Here is a 24,981-nt window from a genome sequence, read left to right as displayed (position 1 = left end):
AAGTAAATATGAAAAAACCAAAAAGCAAACAATTGGTGAAGCTGAAATGATAAAATTCAAGAGTATGACCTAAGTGTCAAGGAAGGGAGTATTAGTTCTAAGTACATATTTTGTTTAGGATACCTCATTTATTTTTCTGAACTTTTTGAGACCACAGATATTAAAAACCTGATACTTCAAGAAGATTGGGAAGCTGTAAAGTCAAAAGTGAGGTGATACAATCATTAATTATACCAATTAGAAAGATAGGTATTTGTGCTTGAGAAGAGGGCACTGTCCCTTCAACTATTGAAGGCATAGATGGAAGACTTAGTAAACTAAATAATTGTTCAGGATTCATTTTAAATGAAGCAAAGTCAGTAACCAAACATGTATTTTAACAAGAAGTTGAGTGAACCTGTGATCTTTGCCAAGAGACTAAGAAAAATCAGAGACTTGGTGAAAATGCTAAGAATGGTATTTTAAATACCATGCACTTAAAGAAAGGGATATACCCATTGTGGATTGTGTAATCATTAATTGAGGATCAAGGTATAGAACAGCTGTACCCCTTCTATTTTACTTTTATGAGCTCTATAGAGAATTGTCTTCAAAGTGGAGACTAAGACCAGGTGAAGAGGAAATTGGTAAGGCAAGAGAGTCACTAAACTGCCTGAACTAGTTAGGTTTCCAAATCAAGATAATGATATCCCATGGTACTAAAAAATCTTGTGAAAGTATGCCTGCAGAACTGGCATGGGCGATCTATTGTGAATGTTGCAGTGCAGGAGAAGTTCCTAGGATACTGAAGATGAACAAACGACCTCATTTTTCAAAAAGATAAGGCAGTTTGGTGTTCTCTTATGGAAGGGAACAGGGAAGAAATTGGGCAGAGAACAGAGGTGTGTAGCAGGCCTCACAGCCGCAGCTGACCCCACCTGTAGTTTTGGAGCTGGAATGGCCTGTCAGAGTTAACCCAGGAGGGACCAAAATCCCTAAACTTTTATGTTTTGCTTTAGATCTATAAATGGATGTACGCCACTCCTAGAAGTACTGGACCTTGGGTGATGTAGCTTTCTGCAGCTAGAGCAATTCCTGAAAGATTGATGAGGAATCTGGACAGTGTGTTTCCATATTCACCCCTTTGAAGAATTTTTGCAGATTTTAGCACTAATATGTATCAAGTACCTATCACAAGTCTGGATACAAAGTAGATCCTCAGTAATGGGCAGCATGTATTATTTTTATTACTAGTTCTGTCCTATTGAGAATTTTGATTATTTCAGAGAAGACCAATATGTACACCTACCATTTATGAAAACCAAAAATGGTAGGGATATTTAATCTTTTTGGGAAAAAAAGAATGAAATTTCTAAGTGTCCTTAATCAGTAATTTCTCTGACATCAGTAGTAGCAACTTTTTTCTAGATAGGTCTCCTGAGTCAAGGGAAACAAAAACTAAAATAAACTTTTGGGACTATATCAAAGTAAAAAGTTTTTGCACAGCTAAGGAAATAACAGAACTAAAAGGCAAACTACAGAATGAGGAAAAGTATTTGCAAATGACGTGTCAAGTAAAGGGTTAATATCCAAATATATAAAGAACTTATACAACTCCACACCTAAAAAACAAATAATCCAATTAAAAGATGGGTAGGAGACATGAACAGACATTTCTCAAAGAAGACATACAGATGGCCAGTGGGCTTATGAAGAGATACTCATTGTCGCTTATCAGGGAAGTACAAGTTAAAACTACAATGAGATGTCACCTCACACCTGTCAGAATGGCTAAAATCAACAACATAAAGAAGATGTGGGCCATATATACAATGGAATATTATGCCTCCATCAGAAAGGATGAATACTCAACTTTTGTATCAACATTGATGGGACTGGAAGAGATTATGTTGAATGAAATAAATCAAGTAGAGAAAGTCAATTATACAGTTTCACTTACTTGTGGAGCATAAGGAATGACATGGAAGACATTGGGAGATGGAAAGGAGAAGTAGGTTGGGGGAAATCGGAGTGGGAGACAAACCATGAGAGACTGTGGACTCTGAGAAACAAACTGAGGGTTTTGAGTGGGTGGGGGGAATGGGTGAGCCTAGTGGTGGGTATTATGGAGGGCATTTATGGCATGGAGCACTGGGTGTGGTTCTAAGCATTAAATTCCGGAACACTGAAAAAAAAAATGAAATAAGTAATAGCTCAAATCAAGAAGTAATTTAAATGTCTACTATAGAATGTTAAATAAATTATGGTGAATCTGTATAGTGGACTATAATACAATCATAAATATTAAATTTAAATAATATTTAATTTTATAAGTCCTTATCCCTGATAGAGGGGATTAATAAACCAAAATATAAAATTATGGAGTATTATAATTGTATAAAAATATTTGTATGCAAATGCATGGGGAAAAGTCAGTGGGAAATATATTGACTTAGTGGGGATATTTGGTTGCAGGTAACTTTAAATTTTCTTTATATTTTCCCTTGTTCCCAAGTCTGTATAATACATTTATTATATGGTCATTTTTTTCCACTTATTTTTTTTATTTTTTTAAATTTTTTAAATGATTGTATTTATTTGTCAGAGAGATAGAGGGAGAGAGAGCGAGCACAGGCAGACAGAGAAGCAGGCAGAGGCAGAGGGAGAAGCAGGCTCCTCGCCGAGCAAGGAGCCTGATGCAGGACTCGATCCCAGGACGCCGGGATCATGACCCGAGCCAAAGGCAGGCGCTTAATCAACTGAGCCGCCCAGGTGTCCCGTCCACTTATTTGTTCTTAAGCATCTATGGAATGCAGGACTGGTTTAAGAGTGAAAAAGTCCAGGAAATTTTGGTTGTATCTTGGTTCTTCTTTGGGTTATAATTAATATTTCCCCAAATGCAGTTTCAGTCTTTATTAACAGAAGTACAGTTTAAAATGAAGAAGGCACTAGTTCATTTATGCCCCATTCTAGGTACTGTACCTTGGGTAAACTTGAGTTGTAAAATGAACATATATGTCCTATATCATATAAAGAATTGGCCATTTCTTAGGAAAGGTATAGTGGAGTGATATTTAAAGTAGTGTAAAGTTATTACTAGTTTTTATTCTGTATTCTTTTAAAGAAAATATCGATCTAGGTTCAGTGGAAGAAAGGTACAGGGAAACAAATTTTAGTTAAGACATTTCTAATTATTAGATGCCCCCTTCCCTCACAATGGCCTGACTTTGGTAGAAGTAAAATATTCCAATACTAAAAACGTTACCATTAAGCAGGATTTTTACACTTTCCTACAAGGTTCCTGTAAATAAGCCTTAAGAGTTCTGTAAATATTTAGAATATATTTCAAAAACTAAATACAACTAATTAAACTGTAACTTTAAAATAACGTATTCACTCAAATGTTTCAAGTACCAAATTTTAACACTTGGAAATTAATATCATGTTTCAAAGGTGCTGCCTAGTTGACTTGTTTTTGTGCAGACCTCTGAATCAAGTTTGTTCCTGCTTGCTTAGGTTTTCTGAGTTCAAGGTCAGTCAGTTATTTACTAATAATATCTGTGTGTCTCTGTGAATCAGGATTTTTTTTTAAGATTTTTTATTTATTTGACAGAGGGAAACACAGAGAGGGAGCAGAAGCAGGGGGAGTGGGAGAGGGAAAAAGCAGGCTTCCTGTGGAGCAGGGAGCTCCATGTGGGGCTCAATCCCAGGACCCTGGGATCATGACCTGAGCCTACGGCAGACACTTAACAACTGAGCCACCCAGGTGCCCATCTGTGAATCAGGAGTTTTGTTAATACTCTATAACTGAAACAAAAATACAGAACTAAACTGGATACAGAGGCGGATATAAGATTATAATTATCAGTACCCTCTGATTTAATATTTTTATATTCATCAAAACGGATTCATTGTTTTCAGTGACTGATTTATTTGAACAATACTATTTTATTTTATGTATGCAAATTTTACCAGAAACTATTTGAAAAAGATATCTATTGCCTAGGTGTTTGGAAAAGTCTGATATGGAGAATGGTCATATCTACCTGTAGAACATATTTGAATCTTCCTTCTTCTCTATTTCTCTTGCCTTAGTCCAAGCCACCATCATCTGTCATTTATACAACCTCAAAAACTTTGTTCGATCTCACTTCAGCTCCTATAATCATTCTCCACAAAGTAGCTGGAGTGATCTTAAAATTTAAAGTAATACCATGTAATACCATTGAACCTTCCATTGTTGCCTTTCATCTTTAACATAATTTCATACCCTTCCATTCTCTTCCATCCCACAAACATGCAAAGGTCTTTGCTGCCTGAGGATCTTTGCTTCTTCCTTAACCTGGAATGCTCTTAATTCCATTCTTCACCCTGGGAACTCCTCATCCTTCATGTTTCAGTTTAAATGTCACTTCGTTAAAGTAGAGGTGAAAACTGTGCTCCTTTTTATCACTCTGGGTTAGAAATAAGCATTTGACCTGACTTTATTCTTCTCCGCATGAGAAGTGGGGCAGGGAGAGGAGTATGATTTTATCTAGCACAGTGGCCTGCAGCATAGTCAGATTTTAGTTTATATTTATAAAGATATGAGCGCATGCTTCTGTTTCAAAGCTGGGGGAGGATGAGATGGAGGCCTGTTCAAAGAGTAAAGGTGTCTTCTCGCCACATACTACTTAGTGAAAATAGTATGTTTAGTTAGTTTTAGTTAGTTTAGTTATATTTTACAGATCTAATAAAACTAGGCTAAAAGAGTTGTTAAATGGCTTGACCCAAAGCAGTGTGACTTTTTCATATGTATGTCATCAGTATGACTATGTCAGTACTACACTCAATTCTGTTAAGTCCTATAAATCTATGATTATTAATTTGGAAGTAAAGAAAGAAAATACTATCCATGCAGAAACTGTGGTCACATGGAGAGCCATTTTTCACCTTATAGAAGCTGTTCCCCTGAAGCCTTACATACATGTAATGTCAGCTTTTTAGTAAAGGCCAGGTAGAAAAATTGCCTTCTTAGTTGAGACAAGGGTGTGACAAATCTCTTGATGGGGTAAGAATAAAACGGCAAACAGGGTAGGTAGATTTTACTCTGTTCTTTGTCATTAATCTGCTGAGTTAAGGTTGTGTTCACCTTTAAATGCCAGAAAGTTCTAACAGCAGTTTAAAGAAATGAAAGAAGAGCACTTTTTTCGCACAAGTCCAGATATGGTAGTCCAGAACTGCTTCATCTGCTTCCCAGTCCATAATGGGTTGGCTTTTGCCCTCCTGCTTACCACAGGGATAAAGCCATAAAAAGACATATGCCTTTGCTAGATGACACTTCTAAGAAATTTTTTAATCACACGTCTTATGTCTCACTGGCGTAAATTCATCGCATGTCCCCTTGCAGATGGAAAATGACTAGGGAGACCGTGAATAATATGTATCTTGTGTTCCGTCATCTAATGTCTTTTAGCACGATACTCCAAGTACCTAACACCTAATACTAATTAATGCATTGTGCCTTTTAGATTTACCTTGGTGCAAAAGCATACAGTGGAATTTAACCAGGTGGCAATGGCTAATTCAGATGGATCCGAAGCTATGCTGAATAGAGTGATGACAAAAGATAATATTGGTGTCGCTGTGGTATTAGAGGTCCACAAAGAACTATTTGGAACAGGTGAGTGCCATTTAAAATATTCTTACTAAAAATAACCACCATCTTGTGCTTTCCATTTCAAACAAGTGCGTAGACTCCGCCTTATTTGTTGCACAGTGATTTTTTGGTCTTTGAGGAAAGTTAGGGGGAGATGGGCTGGAAAATAACACTAATTATGTAAACCATCATATATATATCTAGGGATATTACTTACCAGATAATCTGTAAAAAGGAAAGTCTTTAATATGCCATTATTTCGAAAAGGTTATTTGAAGTAGGAAATGCTGAATTTGGAAATTATGATGAGTTGGTTCTCTTTTTAGCCATATTTTTAGCTTCTTGAGTGTGAAATCTTTTGTCTTTAAGGTTAAGTACTTGGCAAGTTTTCTCTAATTTCTTTGTTATATCTCAGTCATTGTCAGGGTAAGAGCGGGATCTTTTATCTACCTGGTACTTAGCTTTTGCATTTTAGATTATTTATAGCTTCTTTCAAAGTCAGAAACTCATTATGTACTTTGCATATCGAGACCTTTTTTTCCCCTTTATCCTGCCTGCCTTTGCACATTTCATTGTTTACTTAATTAGTATATTTTAGGCAAGAACAAGGAGAAGATGTTAAGACCACATTAGGGCTTTATTTTTAAACTTTTTTTCTGTTCTTACTGTAGAAGAAAAGATGTTTGCCCTGAGTATTGATTTGAATTATTCAGACCATGCCTATCTGTCAAACCTCCCTTTTCTCTTTGTTATTTTATCCATCATCAGATAATCTTTGATAAGTTATTTTAAATTTTTCTTCTTTTTTGGTCTTTCCATTTTTACCTACTTTTATGTCCTTTCCAGTCTTACTCTTTTCAAAAGTTAGTTACCTCTTTTTTGGGTGACTTCAATTCATGAAAATTCAATTTCTTTTGGAGTTTTATTCTTCTTTTAGTATTCAGAAAAGTAATTAGAAATTATACAGCAGATACTTTCACATTTTGAAATATGGCTTTTATTCCTACAAGAGGAATTTAATGTAGAAGGTGCTGATGGCTTCGTTGTTTTTAATAGTTCTTAGTATTTAATATAGTGAACATTTAATGTACAACCAGAAGTGACACTACAGAATTTCTAGGAAAAGAGTGGAGCATAGAGAATTTTGGCTATAAGATTTTATCTTGTAAAATTGCTTTAAAAATGACCTTCTATATTTTTAAGTCATATATCCAATAAGGGGTTAATATCCAAAATATGTAAATAACTCATAAAGCTCATTAGCAAGAAAAATGAACAGTCAGATTACAATATGGGCAGAGTGTCTGAATAGACATTTTTCTAGGGAAGACAGAGATGACCAACAGGCACATGAAGAGATGTTCAACATCACTAATCATCAGGGAGATGGAAATCAGAACCACAATGAGTTATCACCTCATGCCTGTTAATATGGCTATTATGAAAAGGACAAGAAATGACAAGTCTTGGTGAGGCTATGGAGAAAAGAGAACTCTTGCACGTTGTTGGTGGGAATGCAAACTGGTGCAACCACTGTGAAAACAGTATGGAGTTTCCACAAAAAATTAAAAATGAAAATACTAACTTGAAAAGAGATATACACCCCCATGTTATTGTGTCATTATTTACAATAGCCATAGCATGAAAGCAGCCTATGTGTCCCATCAACAGATGAATGGATAAAGAAAAGGTTGTATATATACCCAGTGAATACTGTTCAGCTATAAAAAAAAAAGTCTGCCATTTGCATTGATGTGGATGGACCTTGAGGGAGTTATGCTAGATGGAATAAGTCAGAGAAAGTGAAATATTGTATATCCTCACTTATATCTGGAATCTAAAAAAAAAAAGAAAAAAAAAAAAAACAACAAATGAACCATGACAGCTAAGCCAGAGTCATAGATACAGAGAATATAGAGTGGTGGTGGCCAGAGGGGAGAGGGGTTAGGGACCGGGGAACAAGAGCTAAGGAGATCAAGAGGTGCAAACTTCCACTTGTAAATCAGTCATGGCGATAGAATGTATGGCATGAGGGAAGTGCACTTGAAAGTTGATGAGAAAGTAAACCCCGGGGCGCCTGCGTGGCTCCGTGGGTTAAAGCCTCTGCCTTCAGCTCAGGTCATGATCCCAGGGTCCTGAGATCAAGCCCCGCATCGGGCTCTCTGCTCAGCAGGTAGCCTGCTTCTCTCTCTCTCTGCCTGCTTCTCTGCCTGCTAGTGATCTCTATCAAATAAATAAATAAATAAAATCTTAAAAAAAATAAAAAGAAAGAAAGTAAATCCCAAGAGTTAACTTTATATGGTGACAGATGGTAACTCATTTTGCAATGTATGTAAACATTGAATCATTATGTTGTACATCTGAAAGCAATGTAATGTCAATTATACCTCAATAGAATTTTTTTTAAATGTCTACTTCTGTCACATATAGCAGACACTTCAGTTACTTGTTTATACTCAACATTGAAGATAATTATATCTTAGTAAGGTGAAAGGAAACTTAATTTTATCAAAACAGTAGACTTAAAAATTCAGTCTTTTTCTGCATGCAGAGTTTTATATTTTCAATAGAAAAATTTAAGAGACATTCCTACGGATTTTTTTTTGTAGTTTTAAGATTTTATTTAAATTTCAGTTAGTTAAAATACAGTGTAATATTAGTTTCAGGTGTAGAGTTTAATGATTCATCACGTACTTAAAACACTCATCACAAGTGACCTCCTTAATCCCTGTCATCCCTGTCATCCCCTTCACCTCCCTCGCACCCGCAACCTCGGTGTGTTCTCCGCAGTTCTGAGTCTGTTTTCTGGTTTGCCTCTCTTTGTCCCCCATGTTCATTATCTTTTTTTCCCCTTAAACTCCGCATATGAATGAAATAATACAGTATTTGTGTTTCTCTGACTTAGTTCATGTAGCAGTATACTCTCCAATTCCACGTCACTGCAAATGGCAGGATTTCATTCTTTCTGATGGCTGAGTAATATTCCTCTGTGTGTGTGTGTGTATACAAATCACATCTTTATCCATTCATCAATAGGTGGACATTTGGGCTTTCCCCATGATTTGGCTATTGTAGATAATGCTGCTATAAACATTGGGGTGCATGAATCCCTTAGAAGAACTACTTTTGAGTCCTTTGGCTGAATACCTTATAACACAATTGCTGGATCATAGTGTAGTTCTATAGAAATTTTAATAGAAAATGAATTGTGCATGTTTACTAATACTGCAATAGTGCAAAAGCATATAAAATAAAAAGTAAATTCCTTATTCATACTCTCTAGGAGTGGCTCTTGCTAATTTCTTACTTTCATTACTAATAGAGACTGTATGTATATGTATGTATGTATAGTTTAAATGGCCTCATACCATGCACATTGAACTTTGTGCTTTCAGTATTTTATGGATGTCTTTCTCTGTACCTGTTAACCAAGTTTAATTTTTACAATTTTTAATGTATTGTCTACTTTGTTTCCCATTTTGACAGCTAATACTGTGTTAATACTTACTTTGACAAAATTTATAAAGCAATTTTAGGGGGAAGAAAGAACCTTTTTTTAGTTGAATATCTCACTTTCCAAAGGAACCTAAGTACCAAAAAAGTTAAGCATTCCAACACCAAAATAAACAGTAAAAAAGTCAGGTCCAAAAACTGTGTCCAGATTTTTGAGAGCACACTATTCCTGTGTCTCCTTTTAAAAATTACTCTCTTTGGGTGTTTAGTATGAATTTGTTTTGGTAGGAAATTTTCTTACTTACGTAATTTGTATAAGTTAATATAGTGTTATTACCTTTTATTGATCCATCACTGATGTGCTCAGGAAATGCAAGGTGAGTGAGTACTGGGCAGTGGGAAGAATTTAAATTAAGGTTTAGGTCATTCAGATAACTGAAAACCTGCCTCACTAAGTGATTGTGATCTTTAAATGACAGAGGTATTTAAAGTTCTTGTTTACATCAAGAACTCAGCAAGTCAAGGAACTATAATCAAATGTTGATTGTATCATGATATAATTCTTAACTTGGGCATATAGAGCAGAAGTTGGCAAACTTTTTCTGTAAAGGGCCAGAAAGTTAACATTTTAGTCTCTGTGAGCCACATACAGTCTCTTTCACAGTCTTTCGAAGATATTTTTGTAGACTCCTTTGAAAATGTAAAACCAGGGTTAGCTCATCCAGGCTGTACAGAAACAGATGGTGGGCCAGATTTAGCCTGGGGCTGCGTTTGTCTACCCTGATCTAGAGGAGTAATTCCCATGTTGGGATTACCAGAATCTTAGCATTTTAGCTTCTAAGAACTACATTATGAGATAAAATGGAAGATACAGATTAATGGAAAAAAAAATAAGGGGCTATGGGCTTTTGGGAGAAAACCTTAAGATAATTGCTTTTTTGATACATAAACCATAATCTTACCCTCTTGTTTCAAATGTTTGAATTTAGGTATGAAGCCTATTCATGCTGCAGACAAACAGCTGCTTATAGTGGCGAATGCCCACATGCATTGGGACCCAGAGTATTCTGATGTGAAACTCATCCAGACCATGATGTTTGTCTCAGAGGTTAAAAACATTCTGGAGAAAGCCTCTAGTAGGCCTGGCAGCCCAACCGCAGATCCTAATTCCATCCCGCTGGTGCTATGTGCAGATCTTAACTCATTGCCAGATTCAGGTATTTATAACATCATTTTCTCATTCCTTTCAGTTTTGCTTTAACAGCTAGTTGAAGGGCTAGCTAGCTCCCAACTTCTGAGTGAATTTCTCTGCCAGATTAAGGGAGTGTATTAGTATGCATCCAGGGATGATAGGACCTGGGGTAATGGAGAGTTTAATATAGAGGCTATGAACACAAATGTGTACGGGGTTAAGGTACACAAAATAAGGGGTGGTGCAGTCCTCTGCTACTAAGGGAATTAGGACCTTTACCACATCTACACCTAAAGGTTTAGAAAAGGGTAGGAACTTTTATCATAACTTGGAAAAAGTAGTTCTAAGAAGAGGATTATGTAGTAGGAGTGAAGGCAAAGTCAGCAGTAAGATGGGAGTCTCACTCTGCTCTCCTGCCAGTCCGCCCATGACCAAGTCCAGGCAGCAGGTAGAGTGGGAGGAGAGGTTGCCATTTATGCCATCAGCCTCCTGGGGCACGGAGTGCAGCGGAGAAGAGGCAACCAGAGAATATTCAGCACGGGTAGTTTAATAGGGTTGCAACTTTTCAGTGAATTCATTAAGATAAATTACTAATATGTGGTGCAGAAGACTGATCCATATTCTCCTTAGATGTGACATTACTTCTAGAGCTCACTAAACTACTTTATGTCCTAACTTACATTATTTTAGATCTATGGAAAAATTAATTTCTGCATTTTAGATATTAAAGTTCAATGTAAAACATTGAAGTATTACTGTTTTGGTATTACTAAATTTTTTATATGTTTAATAAGCTATTTTAAATTGTTTACTCTCTCAACAGTAAATGTGACATAACGCAAATACTTGCAATTGGAAACTCATAAGTCACAAATCTAGAACATATCTTTACTTTTTCTCCTCAGTAAATAAATGTTGTCTTCAATGAATACTTGTCTTCAGCACCTAACCCAGTTGGCACCTTAACCAAAATAAAGAATATTTTCTTCCTTTCTTAGTCCTTTTGAGTTGAATGCTCTCAAGTACAAGTTTCTCCTGCTTCGCTTGCTTTCTTTAAGCCGGGGAGCTGTCATGTGACAGTACTGCATGGTGAGCTGCTTTTGCAGCCAGACCGTCAGGGTTGGAACCTGGTTCTACCACTTACAAGTGCAGTCTCTGAGTTCCTCATTTTTAAATAAGGGGATAACAATTTCATCTACCACATAAAGGTGTTTGTGAGGTTTAAGTGTATAAAGCACTTGGAACAGTGCCTAACATGTAGTAAGTGCTAGATAAGTGCTTTTCACATATTCACAGTACTGATAACTGTGCTCATCACTTAACTCATGATATGTTGCTGTCATTCCTGATCACAGACAGAAGGAGATGGCTAACAGTCTTCACTAATCATCATCACAAGGGTTCTGATATATTTCTCATATTTGCTTGTTAAATGGAAGCAATGTATTTTTCGAATGCTTCTACTCTTTTTAGCTCTTTATACATACCTAATATTTTTGACCAAGTAGCATACAATGTCCCTTATAGTATGAAACGGAAAGAGCCTCACTATAGTTCAAAATAAAGAATATTTTCTACCTAACCTAAACATAAAAGTGTTGAAGATCCAAAATCTGTTTTTGTTGTAAATGATTTTTTATTACGTATGCACTATTTTACATATTCCCAAAGTTGTTAATTGACTGCATAAAATAGTAAAATACTAACGAGATATAGTGGTTTAGGATAATATTCTAAAAGCCTTCAGGGTTAAGACCTTCTTAGTGAATGCCACCTTGGGCTCAGGGAATCCTCTTTAGCTTGAAGAACCATTAAGAAACCTGAAGATATTTCTGGATGATCCTGATACTTTGTTCTGAAATAGGGAAATACTCTTCAGTCTGATTTAACCATATGAAATTGTTGGTGTTTGATTTTTTTTTTTTCTTTTTAGCAGTGACAACCAGAAAAAGGCAATTGCATATGGCTCAACCTAATTAAATCATCCCGAACCTGGTATATCCACCTGACAACAAAATTTTGGTCATAAAGTCCTATAGAAGGTCTAAAATGCTAACTGATGGTATTCCTTCCTTCTTTACTAGGTGTCGTGGAATATTTGAGCAATGGAGGAGTAGCTGACAACCATAAAGACTTCAAGGAGCTAAGGTACAATGAGTGTCTTATGAACTTCAGCTGCAATGGCAAGAATGGGAGCTCAGAAGGGAGAATCACACACGGCTTCCAGCTGAAGAGCGCCTATGAAAATAACCTGATGCCTTACACCAATTACACCTTTGATTTCAAAGTGAGTGACCCCCTCTGGGCTGACACAGAACTTATTTCAAATACAAACCTACGACAAGAAAGATAAATATTATTTATAATGCTTACTTGTATAATCTCTGGGAATTTTTAGATTCTCAAAATGTCTTGACTAAGTATGCTTCTAAATGTCAGGAGATTTATTAGCTTTTTTTTTTTTTTTTGTTATTACTGATTTGAGAAGATTTTTAAACCTTCAAACTTTCACATTTGAAGTAATACTGATAAATAACAAAAACTTCCAAAATGCTTAGTTCAGAACACTTTATATTTATTAATATAGTTAACCTTCACTTGTCCATACCATCCCTAACTTTCAGTAAGGATCTAAATAATAAGCAACCTGATATGGGTATATGATCTTGAATGAGTTTACATAATAGTCGCTCAAAATTTTCTTTGTACTTTCCATTAATGTCTTATTTATCTTTAAATTTTCTAAGTTTCTTTGGGAGATGGGGTTAGAGATGGTTGTACTTAGGGTCTAATATATATATATATAATATATATATATATATCCACATAGTCAAATTAATATAGTCCCAGCCGTGGAACACTCCAGCTTAATGAAAGAAAAATATATTTTTTCAAAATAAAAAAAATTTAGAGGACCCATTGTACAAGACAAATTGTTCTTTAGAAGGATTGATTGTAGTGGTTTTCTGTAGGTAAGATTACTTTCCCTTTGCCAATTATCCGATCAGTCTTTCTGACTGTATGTAACTCCTCCATGGTACCTCTGTTTGACTTTCTGGCACTTCAGGCATCTATACTAAAATCTTACGCTATCTTGAAAAAAATGCAGATATTAGAAAGTGGTTTCATGTAAGAAGCCTAGAGGGAATATAATAAAAATACCAAAGGAAGTTTTCAAAATGGCCTTTCACGTCTCCAATAACCATTTTATATTTTTGGTGCTTGTTGCCCCTTTTTAAGGGGCAAATAGGAAAAAGGGAAATCTGTGTGACGTTATTAGTTGACTTTTGTGATCATGAGGTGGAGGAAAAATTGTGTAGAGTGAATTGAATCTAATTCTAGTATTTTTGCTGTTAGAGTAGTTAGTACTATCCCAAGTGATAATTCATTTTATTCAGATCACTCATACGCAGTCATGGGCTGGTAGACATCTAGCAACCAGCTTTCTGAGAAAAAGAAACACTAACTCCAGGTGCTTGCTGGTTTCTGTGGTGTAAGTTTTCCCATTCTGGTAGATTTCAAGCTCCCAGCATAATACCATTCAATTCAGAGTGGGGATGAAGCACTGAGAAAGCAGGTACTCTCTGACTGTAGCACACCCCTGCTCTTGTGCAACCTCAAAGGAAAACCTCTAGGCTTCATGGCACATGGTTTACCATAGGTTAATTTCTATCCCTGTGACTCTAGTGATACGTAATACGTCTCTGCCAGCACAACCCAGAATATCTGAATTAAAGTTCCCCACAATAAATGTTTAATAGTTTTGCAGCTCTTATTGCTGTTTTCGTATGCCTGTGGTTAAAAAGACCAAATCATTTCTATCACATCTAGGCTTTGATAAATGTTATTTTTCCTTGTCCATCAATGGAAATTAGAGAAACAAAATTTGGGATATTAATCTGAGCAATCTTTCTTAACCATCTGAATTGTTTTAAAATCCTTTGTTGATATTTCTTCAAAAGATTTTACGTGTGTTAATAATTGAATCAAAAATCTTAACCATTTTCATTGTCCAAGGAAGTACAGGTAAAGAACCAAAAGTGCGTGCGTGACTCAGAGTGTTTGATGTTTGAGTATGTGGATAGGTTGAGACAGAAGGATAGAGCTGTAAATCCGTGAGAGACAGGTGCGCATGGGAAGAGAGATACACTGGCTGACCTGATCGGTGGATGGATAAGATGGGAAGTGGCTGGAAAGACAGGGTGAGCCGAGGAAGAACTGGGCACACCTAACAACAGAGAACGAAGCTTTTAGTCCAAATGACAGTGAGTGTTTCAGTTTTATGTAAAGTGTTTTATGCCATCCTATTATTAAAGTCAATCAGTAAAAAAAGGTTAGGTAACATAAAATATAAAAGGATCATGTAATCAACATTACATATGGATCTAAATACAGTATTCTGCCATTGGATCAGTAGAGTGTTGTTAAATTTTACTCATTTGGCTTAGCATTTGTTTTCTTTCTTGGTCCTTGAATAATTTAGAAATGTAGAAAAGTGATGTTTAGAAATCAGATTCCTTTAATCTAGAACTAATTGGGAAGATACCAAAGGGTAGGTAAACAGTTAGGAGAATTACTTGTAGACCAGGTGTCCTCATAATAGCTAACAGAATATGGGCCATAGACTGTGTGGCTTAGAAATAACAGAAATTCATTGCTTACAGTTCTATAGGCTGGAAGTATAAGATCGGGGTACCAGCATGGTTGGGTTTGGATGAGGGCCCTCTTCGGGTTGCAGACTGCTGTTTGCCTGTATCCTCAAGTGGCAGAGAGTCTAAGAGAGCTCTCTGGGGCCTCTTTTCATAAAGCGCTAATTTCATTCATGAGAACACTACTTTGATGACCTAATTAACTCCCCAAAACCCCACCTCCCATCATTTTAGGAGTTAGGATTTCAGCCTGAGAATTTTAGGGGGACAGAAACCTTTAGACTATAACACCAGATACATTGAATTAACAGCTTAATTCAGACTTTTCACTGTTGCTGTTCTCTATCCCACCAGTCTAAGGGTGTGCCTGAGCCAGTTAATGCAAGTAGTAAATCTTTTTTTGTTTTGTCAAGTAGTAAATCTTTCTCTATTACATTATGAAATTTATAGTATATAATTTTCTAACCTTCTTTTTATAATACAAACTTAGCATAATGCTAGCTCATAAATTATTTTCATTATTTTTACCTTTTATCAAATACATTTCTATAGACTTATTACAGTCTTTCCTAATATAAAAGTTATTTTCCTTACATTATAGCCTTTTAAAAAGTTTGAATCAGGAAAAGGTTAGGAATCATTAGTCTAATAACCTACTTTTTGGAAATGGCAGTATATAAATGTAAATACATATGTACAGATATTTGGATGAGTTTGCAGATACGTCCTTGCTAAGGGTTCTGATTGAGAAATTTTACTCTGGATGTTTCACACTGAGAAAATAGTTACAAGTGATGCCTCCAATTAAGTATGTCTTACTTTCTAGAATGTTTAACATCTTCTTGAGGCCTGTGTTTGCAAAGGATTCTGTAAGTCTATCAGTTGATCTGCATGATGACACTCTAATAAAGTCACTAGGTTTATCCAACCTACATAACAGAGTATTTCAGTTGTGTGTGTGTGTTTTTTTTTTTTTTACTTTATAGTTGAAGCAAAGGGGTGGTCTCATAAAGGCAAATAAATCCACCCTGACCCTTGTGAACCCTTTTCCTAAAATGTCACTGTAAAACTGGGCATGAGCCAAAATGAAAGGATAATACCTTGTACAAATATCATTTAATAACTATTTGAACTTGGAGTATAAATGGCAGAAAGTCCATTTCTTGGATTCAAGTAGGTACCTTAATTTGTGGCAAGGTTATGGTTTCTAAATGTTAATGAGGCCTTCTTCCTTAAAAGAACAATGTCGTTATTTTGGTCTTGGTCATGTCAGAACCAACAAACTGAAGTAATTATTTTCAAATTTTGATAATACAAGTTTTTTTCATTAAATTTTTTTCTTTTTTTTTAAGTAGCCCATTTCATTGTGATAACATTTAAAAGACTACTGGAACTCATTATGTGTAGCATTTCTAAATAGATACTTCCATATCTGGAAATATTTCTCCGCACTTGGGCTCAGGCTCTCTTGATACGGCTAGGAAGAAATTTGACTATAATCCCTCCTTCCCTTTTTAAGTCGGTTCCATGCCCAGTGTGGAACACAGTGCAGGGCTTGAACTCATGACCCTGAGATTAAGACCTGAGCTGAAATCAAGAGTTGGGTGTGTACACACACACACACACACACAACATCCCTGCTGAAATTTTTTTGGCAAAGAATCCAGAATTTGTGAAAATGAGAACCTGAGAAAAAGAACACATTAGAAAAATTAAGTGTATGTAGTATTTTGTACATATGTGGCATATCTGGGAAAGCTGAACTAGAATTGGCAAATCTGAAACCTGCTTTACCATCATTCAGGTATATTTGGATATCTTGATGTGCAAGTAACTGAAAATAATGCCAGTTAACATTAAAAAGTTAATTTGGGTCATACCTTTTTGTCACACATTTATATAAAAACAGCTCGTTGAAACTGATAGATTTAGTGTAGTTCCCATAATGTTTATACTGATGTATTAGATTTCACTGACCTAAGCAAGCCATTTTTAAAGAAGATGCCTAGACACAACATGGTGTGTTTAGCTTAGTTTGCTTACCACTTGGACACAAATGCAGGCCTCTCTGACCAGTAGGGCCACGTATTTCCCTGTTGAGCCCTCTTTATTTCGTTAATACCCACTGAAGACTTGAGTCCTTTTTGACTTCTTGTCACGACAACAGGTACCGAAAGTACAGGTGACTCAGGTATTTGGCTTTTACAAATCATGGATTGTTCTTTATATATCTTGAGTTATTCTTTCTTTCTAAGCATTTATTTTTCTTTTTCCCCAACCTCTCATCTCTTTCCAGGGCGTGATTGACTACATTTTCTATTCCAAGACTCATATGAACGTGCTTGGTGTCCTGGGGCCTTTAGATCCTCAATGGCTGGTTGAGAACAACATCACTGGGTGTCCGCACCCTCACATCCCTTCAGACCACTTCTCACTGTTAACACAACTTGAACTCCACCCTCCACTTCTGCCTCTTGTCAATGGTGTTCACTTGCCTAATCGGAGGTAGTGGAGTACTGCCCCGCAACGACGGGGGAGCTGTTGCTATGGACCTGTACAGTTGTAAATCAAAGTATGTAGGAGTGAAGTATGGCCATCCTTAAGCTGCTTCTTCAGGTTCCTTTCATTATGTGTTTGCTCTAAGATTTTGTACATTTTTGTGCATATTGGTATCATTTGGCACTAGGGCTGGAACCAAAGTATTACTCTTTCCAAATTTTTAATTTAACATGTTTTTAAATTCGACCTTCTTCATATTATATTAGGAGTCAACATTCATAATTAATAAATCACCAATTTAAGGCCCAACAAGAGTGTATTTGTTTTTCCAAAACAAATACTTTCTTTTGAATGGTTTCAAATGAGCCAACCATTTTTGTAAAAGGCAATTTTTAAAAACTATAAATATGACATTTTAAACTGAATGATGGCATGCCTTACAGGAAAAGTTTCTTGGATTTCTGTTTTCCATTATAACAAACTGATTTTTGGCTCCCCAAGTCTTTTGCCCATTAACAAAGCACTTAAATTTGCTATATCTGTACATAAACTATGATACAGCCTTTAACCATAATATGAAAAATAGAGAAATTAAAGATGGTTGCACAATATGCTTTCAAAATCAGGCATTCAACAGCACATGACAGTTTGTTGGGCAAGCGCTGGTTTTTTTTTTTTTTTTGAGGAGTCACTGTATTTAGTTCCTCTATTAGTTATAACCTCATTAGAAGTATTAATTTTAAGCCTTTCTGTCCAGTTTATTTATTGGGAAATAGTGGGTAATTTCTACTGCCACACATCTTGAAAATAGGATATGTTATATTTTAGGATGCCCACAAAATTAGTGTCCAGTATTTTTCATTATTCTCATCTACCTTTTTTCTGTCTGGTTGTGCTAGAGAAACAGATATTATATGATCTGTATAATAATTTTTGCTGTTATAGTCAAATGTTTAAAAAAATAAACAAACTACTGAATAAAAACCCCCTGATCCAAGTTTTAAAAGGGAAAAGCGATACAAATATCTCATGTGTTTCCTGAAGTAGGACAAGTGGGCTACTAGTTTTGGCTTTTTGAGGTAACAGTGGAAAGGATTTGGTTGGGGGCGACGTAGAAAGAACAGGGAGTAGCTGAAAACCTCGGATCATTTTTCCTGACTCTAGTTGCCAAATGGCCATTATATGCTTTTAATCTTTGTTTCTGTTGTCTGTCAGGGTTGAATTAAGAAGCTACTGGTTTATTCCCAGCTGTCCATGCTCTTCAGAAGTGTTGGAACCCTTTTTTTGCCCAGGAGGGGCCAGTTAAAAATCTGTGACTCGAGGCAGTGAACGTAATACTGTTTTCTGGGGGAAAAATTGGTTGGCTACTTGATGTTAATTATGGCACAGTTAACAGGAAAAGGTTGTGTCTGTGTTTTTAAGTTTTTCTTTATTCTGCTTTTTTGCTGCTATAAGAGTTTTCTGAAATTTATATTTTAAACTTTTCATGCACTTTACTGTTTCTAGTCTCAAAATGTGATATTTTTAATAAACAAGAAATTTTCCATTATGTGAATGAAATTTTAAAAGAAAATAGCCTATATTTGTGTCTCACTAATATATAAAGTACAGGTCAAATTTAAATTATTTAATTAGTTTTAAATATATACAATTTGCCTCCTCTTTCAAACCTAACACCTTAGGCTGTTTTATTAGTCTTAAATGATGCATTTCCTTTGGTCCTTTTATACTAATTTCTTCCATAGTAAATTAATCAGGCTGTATAAGATAATATTTCCCGAGAAGGATAATTTTAGTGGGACGAGGGTGGTGGGATGATGTAATGTCATATACGGGATTGCATCAGAAGGGTTCTGTAAAGCCTAAACTCCCTTTTAAAAGTGCCTAGTGATAGAGGCGTTGTTTGTCATCTGTTATAATTGGAATGTCATTGTAGTTGAGTGAAGTTTGATGTAAATAAAATATTCTTTTAAAAATGGTAAAGTACCAGAATAAACAAACAAATAACAAAGAAACAACCATTAAGGTGACAGATTTTCCTCAGTGTGCAGATATCCCTTCTTATATACCTCAAACATTCAACATCTAGCCATGCAAATTGATTACCTGAACCATAGTACTGGAAAGTAGAATAGCATGAAAAACTTAATTTTGTGGACATTACCTTTTTTTGTAATCAGCTACTGTATGTTTTATTTTAAATCTTTTGTGTCGGGCGGGTTTTCTGCTCTGGAGGTATATGCACTAACAGAACATTTTCCTCCTTTCATACACGCATGTTAATTAGCAATGTGAGCAATATTTCCTACCATACTTCACTCCCAATATTTTTTGAGATGTTTGTATAAAATGGAATTTAAAGTTCACTTATGATTGTATATGAACCACAGAGGAGCCCATTTATTAATAAAAAACTTTTTTAATAGTTAAATGTAGAGGGAAAAAATAAAAAAAAATTGGGAAACATTGTAAACAGCTTAAGTTTATTTTGTGTATGATCGAGGCACTCTGTTGCAGGAAGGTGTGTAATTGGGTTCTCTCTGCTTCCAAATGCACTCTTTCAAAGCATTCATTATCCTGTGTATTTTTAATGTGGTTTTAGTAAATGTTGGTAGTAGCTCTGTTGAAGTAGGTAATTGTGTTATGTTTTGGGTGGCACACACACTTGGGGCATGGTAACCCAAATTTCATGTGCACGGTTTCCCTTTAGCCCCCTGCCCAGATCTCACCCACCTTTCACCCTTTGTTCCCTTTGTAAAAGGAGTGGTATCTGTTTTGAGCTGCCGATTCAGATGGTCAGAAATGCTGCTCTCCTCAGTATTGTCTCGTTACAATGCATGCCGTTCGGAACTTTGGCAGTGAGAAGCCAAAAGGAAGAGGTGAATGACATATGGTATATATTCAATGAAAGTCAATATTTATGCTTATATACTTTCTAGTTCTCAGAATCTAAGTTTAATAAGCTTTATGCCATTGGGGCTGCTGCATATTTTATCTGAAGCTAAGAGAAAATTTGGGCATTTTTAGGTTGTGATAATATGTGTTGTTTTTAACTGTTAAATATGATTTCTGATAATTGTCTAAGAACTGGAGTGTTCCTTAAATTTATTAAAACAGTGTTGTTTGAGGAAGGGAAAACTGCACTGTTTGCTATTACAGCAGTCATACAAGTGCATGTCAAGTCACCCACTCTCTCAGGCATCAGTATCCGCCTCATAGCTTTACACATTTTGATGGGGAATATTGCAGCATCCTCAGGACTGACATCTGGGAAAGGCTCAAATCCACTTACTGCTCCTTGCTTGTTGACTTTGTTTTAAAATATTGTGCCTGGTGTCAACTTTTAAGCAACAGCACTGCCTAAAAGCAAGCAGAGAACAGAATCCCAGCACCATTCTATAGGCAACTTTTTAGAATTCAGATATAGTAAATCTGTTCAAGATTTATGATGTTTTATGTAAAAAAAATTTTGTACAACGTAGCTGAATATTTTCGTTTCATTTCTTTGATGTAAGGCGTGTGAACGTTCGTTTGAATATCACATGTTCAAGTCAGGTAACGGCACAATGGGTTCTGAGACCAGCTTCCCGCCCCTCCCCCCGTTTGCCTTGTTCCAAGCTCTTTCTTTTCAAATTACTTTTCTGATATTCCTAGGCAGATGTTTAATTTTACTAATAAGCATCCTGTGTGAATGTATTAAAGAAGCCACTGTGTTTTAGTGTTGTAGTTTGCAGAAATATAAAGCTTCTTTTCTTATTTGTCCCTGTTATTTGGTGTGTTCCAGTTATGTATTGAATCACAGAGAAGGGAGAAAGTTGAAAGATACCTAAGGCTCATATCACTTGATTCTTTGGTGGGTTGTGTTAGAATTGAGGATGTGGCACATTAAAACTGGAACATAGGCAAATATAACTGTGTTCCATTTTAAAATTGTATCTCCTAAGTATCTCTTATTAAGTGGGTGAAAAATTAAGTTTGTATTTGCATTTCCAAGAGTTTCTAAAAATCACAAATGCTCTCTATACTTTCAAATCAAATAGCAAGAAGTAGAGAAAGCACAAGACAAAATAGATTAAATATGTTCTTTGATGGAATGAGAGGCATGTGGTTTTCATTCCTAATACAGGGCTAGGTTTTCTAGCAAATTGACTGTGTCCCAGTACTTACCAGTACTTATTTGTTTTTAAGTCTTATATTCTGAGAGATTTTAATAGCTTTGTAAAATGTACTGACTGAGCAGTAGCTTTGGTCACAGAAAACATAGTTTCTGATATATTTGGCAGGCCATAGAATAATGGTTATATAGCAAGCAATGACTTCGTGGCACGTTTTCAAAAGTAGCACTCATGTACCTATATTTTGACAGAAATGTGAATTCTCACATTTATGAGGTACTCTCTTTCTCTCCAACCTGCCCTACCCTTTAAAAAAAAAAACAACTTTCTAATGCGTAGGTTTGTTTAACCTTTTCCTTCTGAATTATGTCATGTTTATAGAACTTTGAGAATTCTAGGTAGATAAATTAACTAGGAAAAGTAGAATATTTTTCTAAGCCAGGAACTTCAACTAAAGTTTTCAGTTTGTAGGCAGATGAGAACTTTTATACTTATGGTTGCTTTGATTTAATTTTTTTATGGCATCATGATCACCAAATTCAAATTGAGACTTAAATAAGTTAGTACACCTTTAACCTGGCTTATTTACCAAAGTTGAAATCTGTTTCCAGAACAGGATGGCAAGAGCATCTTTCATTTTACAGAATGATTTGGAAATGTTTATTGTATAAGCATCATCTTAAAGCTTCTGGGGAAGAAGAAAGAAGAAAGCTCTTCAAGCTATACTGCAGGGTGTTCTGAATAAGATCCATGAAAAGAAAAAAAAAATTTCTTTTCAGGAAGGTGGTTAAGGAGAGCGTACATGTTTTATTATTTTAACCAAATGCCTTCTTTATGTAAGTTTCTCTGTTGAATTACTCAAGTCCTACAGCAAGAAGTAGGGAGATAACTAGGAAAAACAAGCTTGGTTAACCTACTTAGTAATTCCTTTTGGCCTAAGTTTGTTTGGGTTATTTTTGGAACCAAAGGAAAACAAGCATGTTGAGGTTTTATTCAGCATACGTTATGACATGGAAGTAATGGAATGTTTTTAAGTAAAATTTTACTTTCAAAACATATGAAATAAGGACATTTCTGTCAACTAAATATTCATTTTTTATGGCACTTAGTATAAACTCAGTAGCATTGTTCTGAAATTAGAAATTGCGTTATCAGAAACAATAAATCACATTTTGAAAAGGGTATGTAAATGCCAAGTGATATGACTCTTTTGGCATAGTACCTTGGTACATACAGCTTTCCGAAACTTTGAGAAGTCATAGTTTGGCACCTGTTAGTAGTTCTTTGTTTCAACAATCTGCTCCAGATTTAGATAATTTTCCTACTTGTGTATCTGTCACTTTCAACTCTAAAAGCATAAGAATCGTGGTAACCCTCTCAGAAGTGGTCCGTCCTTGCTCATTTTAGTTTTGTGTTAATTTCTAGTTACTTGACATATAACTGTATTTTCTTTGAAGCTAACAGTGGTTATATGTACCCTATTCGTTTAGTTAGTTATCTTAACTCACACAATTGGCTCAGCATTGATGTGTCAAACAATGGCTTTGCTTCTTAACAGGCTTAGTTTCCTGCTACTTGTTTCAGTCTTGATACAGTAAGTGATGCAGTAGTCTGGGTGTGTATGTATTCAGAAGCTGTACTGTTCTTTCTCTGTGCTTAACTTGCTAAAAATATATTCCCTTACCTGTGAAATTCCTGAGCGGTGCTCTGCCAACTTTTTTGGGGGGGCGGGGTGGGGAGGAGTTTGGATGGCTGTATTATTGCACACTGGATCTGGAATTGTTCAGTGTTGTGAGTGGCAAATTTCTTAAACACCAGCAGCACTGAGAAGTGCACTATGGGCATTCGTACAGTTGTCCAAATGTAAGCATTTCTTTCATCCAGGAGAAGTTGAGGAATAGAGTTCATTGGAGTCCTTGGAATATTTTGAGGATGAGCATTTCAAACTTAGGCCTTTTTACCTCTGGATGGGGTGGTATGGAGGGAGTTTTGTTTTTTGTTTTTGTTTTTTAAGAGAAAGTGTGTGTACCTTCTCTTTCGGAAAGGCCAGGGTGTTGATCACATTCACTATGGGTTAATTTATATCTTCCATTGTGATTTCTTTCAACCATAAAACAAGTGCCAACTAAATATCCATGAGACGATCTACTCTTCAACTCCATTTACCATTTAAATAGGGAAAGGTTCATTTATTTTCATTATTTGGCATTAAGTTAATAATTCATTGTTTTGCCTAAATTTGAGTCATTCTGTGGCCTATAAAGTGTTTTTGTAACTAATTTAATGGTTGGTAAGCAAAGCACTTCAGTTTAAAACTGAACAAGATATTTCGGTAATTTTTCCTCTGAATACTTGGGGGTTTCTACTGATACTATTTCAGAACAAATTCTCCTGTTTTAGGTTGTATATTTACTTTGTTTTTGTCCTAAGAAAAAGCCAAGCACCAAATCAATTTGTTACTGTGTTCCAGTAATCAGTTTAGATCTAAGATTTTCCTTTCTTTTTCTTTTTTCTTCTTTGTGTTCTTTTTTAAAAAAAAAATCATTCTCTTTTTAATCAGAGACTTAATGAAGTGCCATGTAATTATAGCTTACTAGTGTTTAATGTTTAATAGACTGGTTCTGTGGTGTCCTAATCATTTAACACTCTGTCATCCTTGGAGAAAGTGGTTCTGCTCTTACTGAACACATTCTCTCTGACAAAATCACCAGCTGCTTTATTTTTCTATTTATTACAGTTAAACGGTTGATGAGGTCTGAAACTTGAGCAAACTGCTCAGCTGAGATGTTTTCACAATAGACACTGTACAAAATGTGCGTGCAAAAGGACACAGTTGGGTGGTAGTATTTTTTCATTAATGTGAACATTGACTAAACAAAGCAGTCCTGCCTTTTAAATCTTGTGGCAGCTCAGAGGGAGGTGCTTAAGAACCTTAACTACTATGTCAGATGACAAAATACTTTTTTCCATTTTGGAGATTGGGTACTGCTCACACATGATGTATAGGGCTAAATATATGCTTGTTTCCTTGCACCTGTGTACTTCCTCTTCTCTCCCGCCCTTTCCTTCCCCTGTAGGCAATAAATGGCCATTTTGCAACTGCATACCTTTGTCTTGGTTTTTTACTGTATTTGTGCAGTATGTGTTTGCTTTTAGGTTAGTACATCTCTTGGAAAGTGAAGTAGGAAGCCAAGGTAATTCAGGCAAAAAGTTACAGATTCATGCTACTCTCCCCCAACCCCTGTGAAAGCTATATTACTGCTTAAATAGTACTTTGTTTAGAATAGATTTGGAAGTTAGCCTTAGTTATGGCTTGCTTTGGCTGAAGAAATATGAGCAGAGGGACTCAGAAGTGAGGCTTTAAGACCCAGTGTGCAATTTGCCATGTTCCCTTTTCTTGCCTTGGTGATGATAGAAGTGTATATTGAGATTCAACTTTCCATCCTAAGTCTTTGA

The 24,981-nt window shown here is 35.7% G+C and overlaps 1 protein-coding gene across 3 annotated transcripts in view; it reads left to right on the top strand.

Moving 5' to 3' along the window:
* CNOT6L (CCR4-NOT transcription complex subunit 6 like) overlaps positions 1–24,629 on the top strand; it is a 116,723-nt gene extending 92,094 nt beyond the window's left edge. For all 3 annotated transcript variants that reach the window (XM_059385603.1, XM_059385587.1, XM_059385593.1), the window contains exons 9-12: positions 5,490–5,641; positions 10,060–10,287; positions 12,347–12,549; positions 17,208–24,629. In XM_059385603.1, coding sequence (XP_059241586.1) covers positions 5,490–5,641; positions 10,060–10,287; positions 12,347–12,549; positions 17,208–17,420 — 796 coding nt within the window. In that variant the 3' untranslated portion in view covers positions 17,421–24,629. The remainder of the gene's footprint in view (positions 1–5,489; positions 5,642–10,059; positions 10,288–12,346; positions 12,550–17,207) is intronic.
* Positions 24,630–24,981: the final 352 nt, after the last annotated feature.

The sequence above is a fragment of the Mustela nigripes genome, chromosome 1 (genome assembly GCF_022355385.1).
Source record: "Mustela nigripes isolate SB6536 chromosome 1, MUSNIG.SB6536, whole genome shotgun sequence".
Lineage (NCBI taxonomy): Eukaryota > Metazoa > Chordata > Mammalia > Carnivora > Mustelidae > Mustela > Mustela nigripes.
This window is presented reverse-complemented; position numbering and strand designations above follow the sequence as displayed.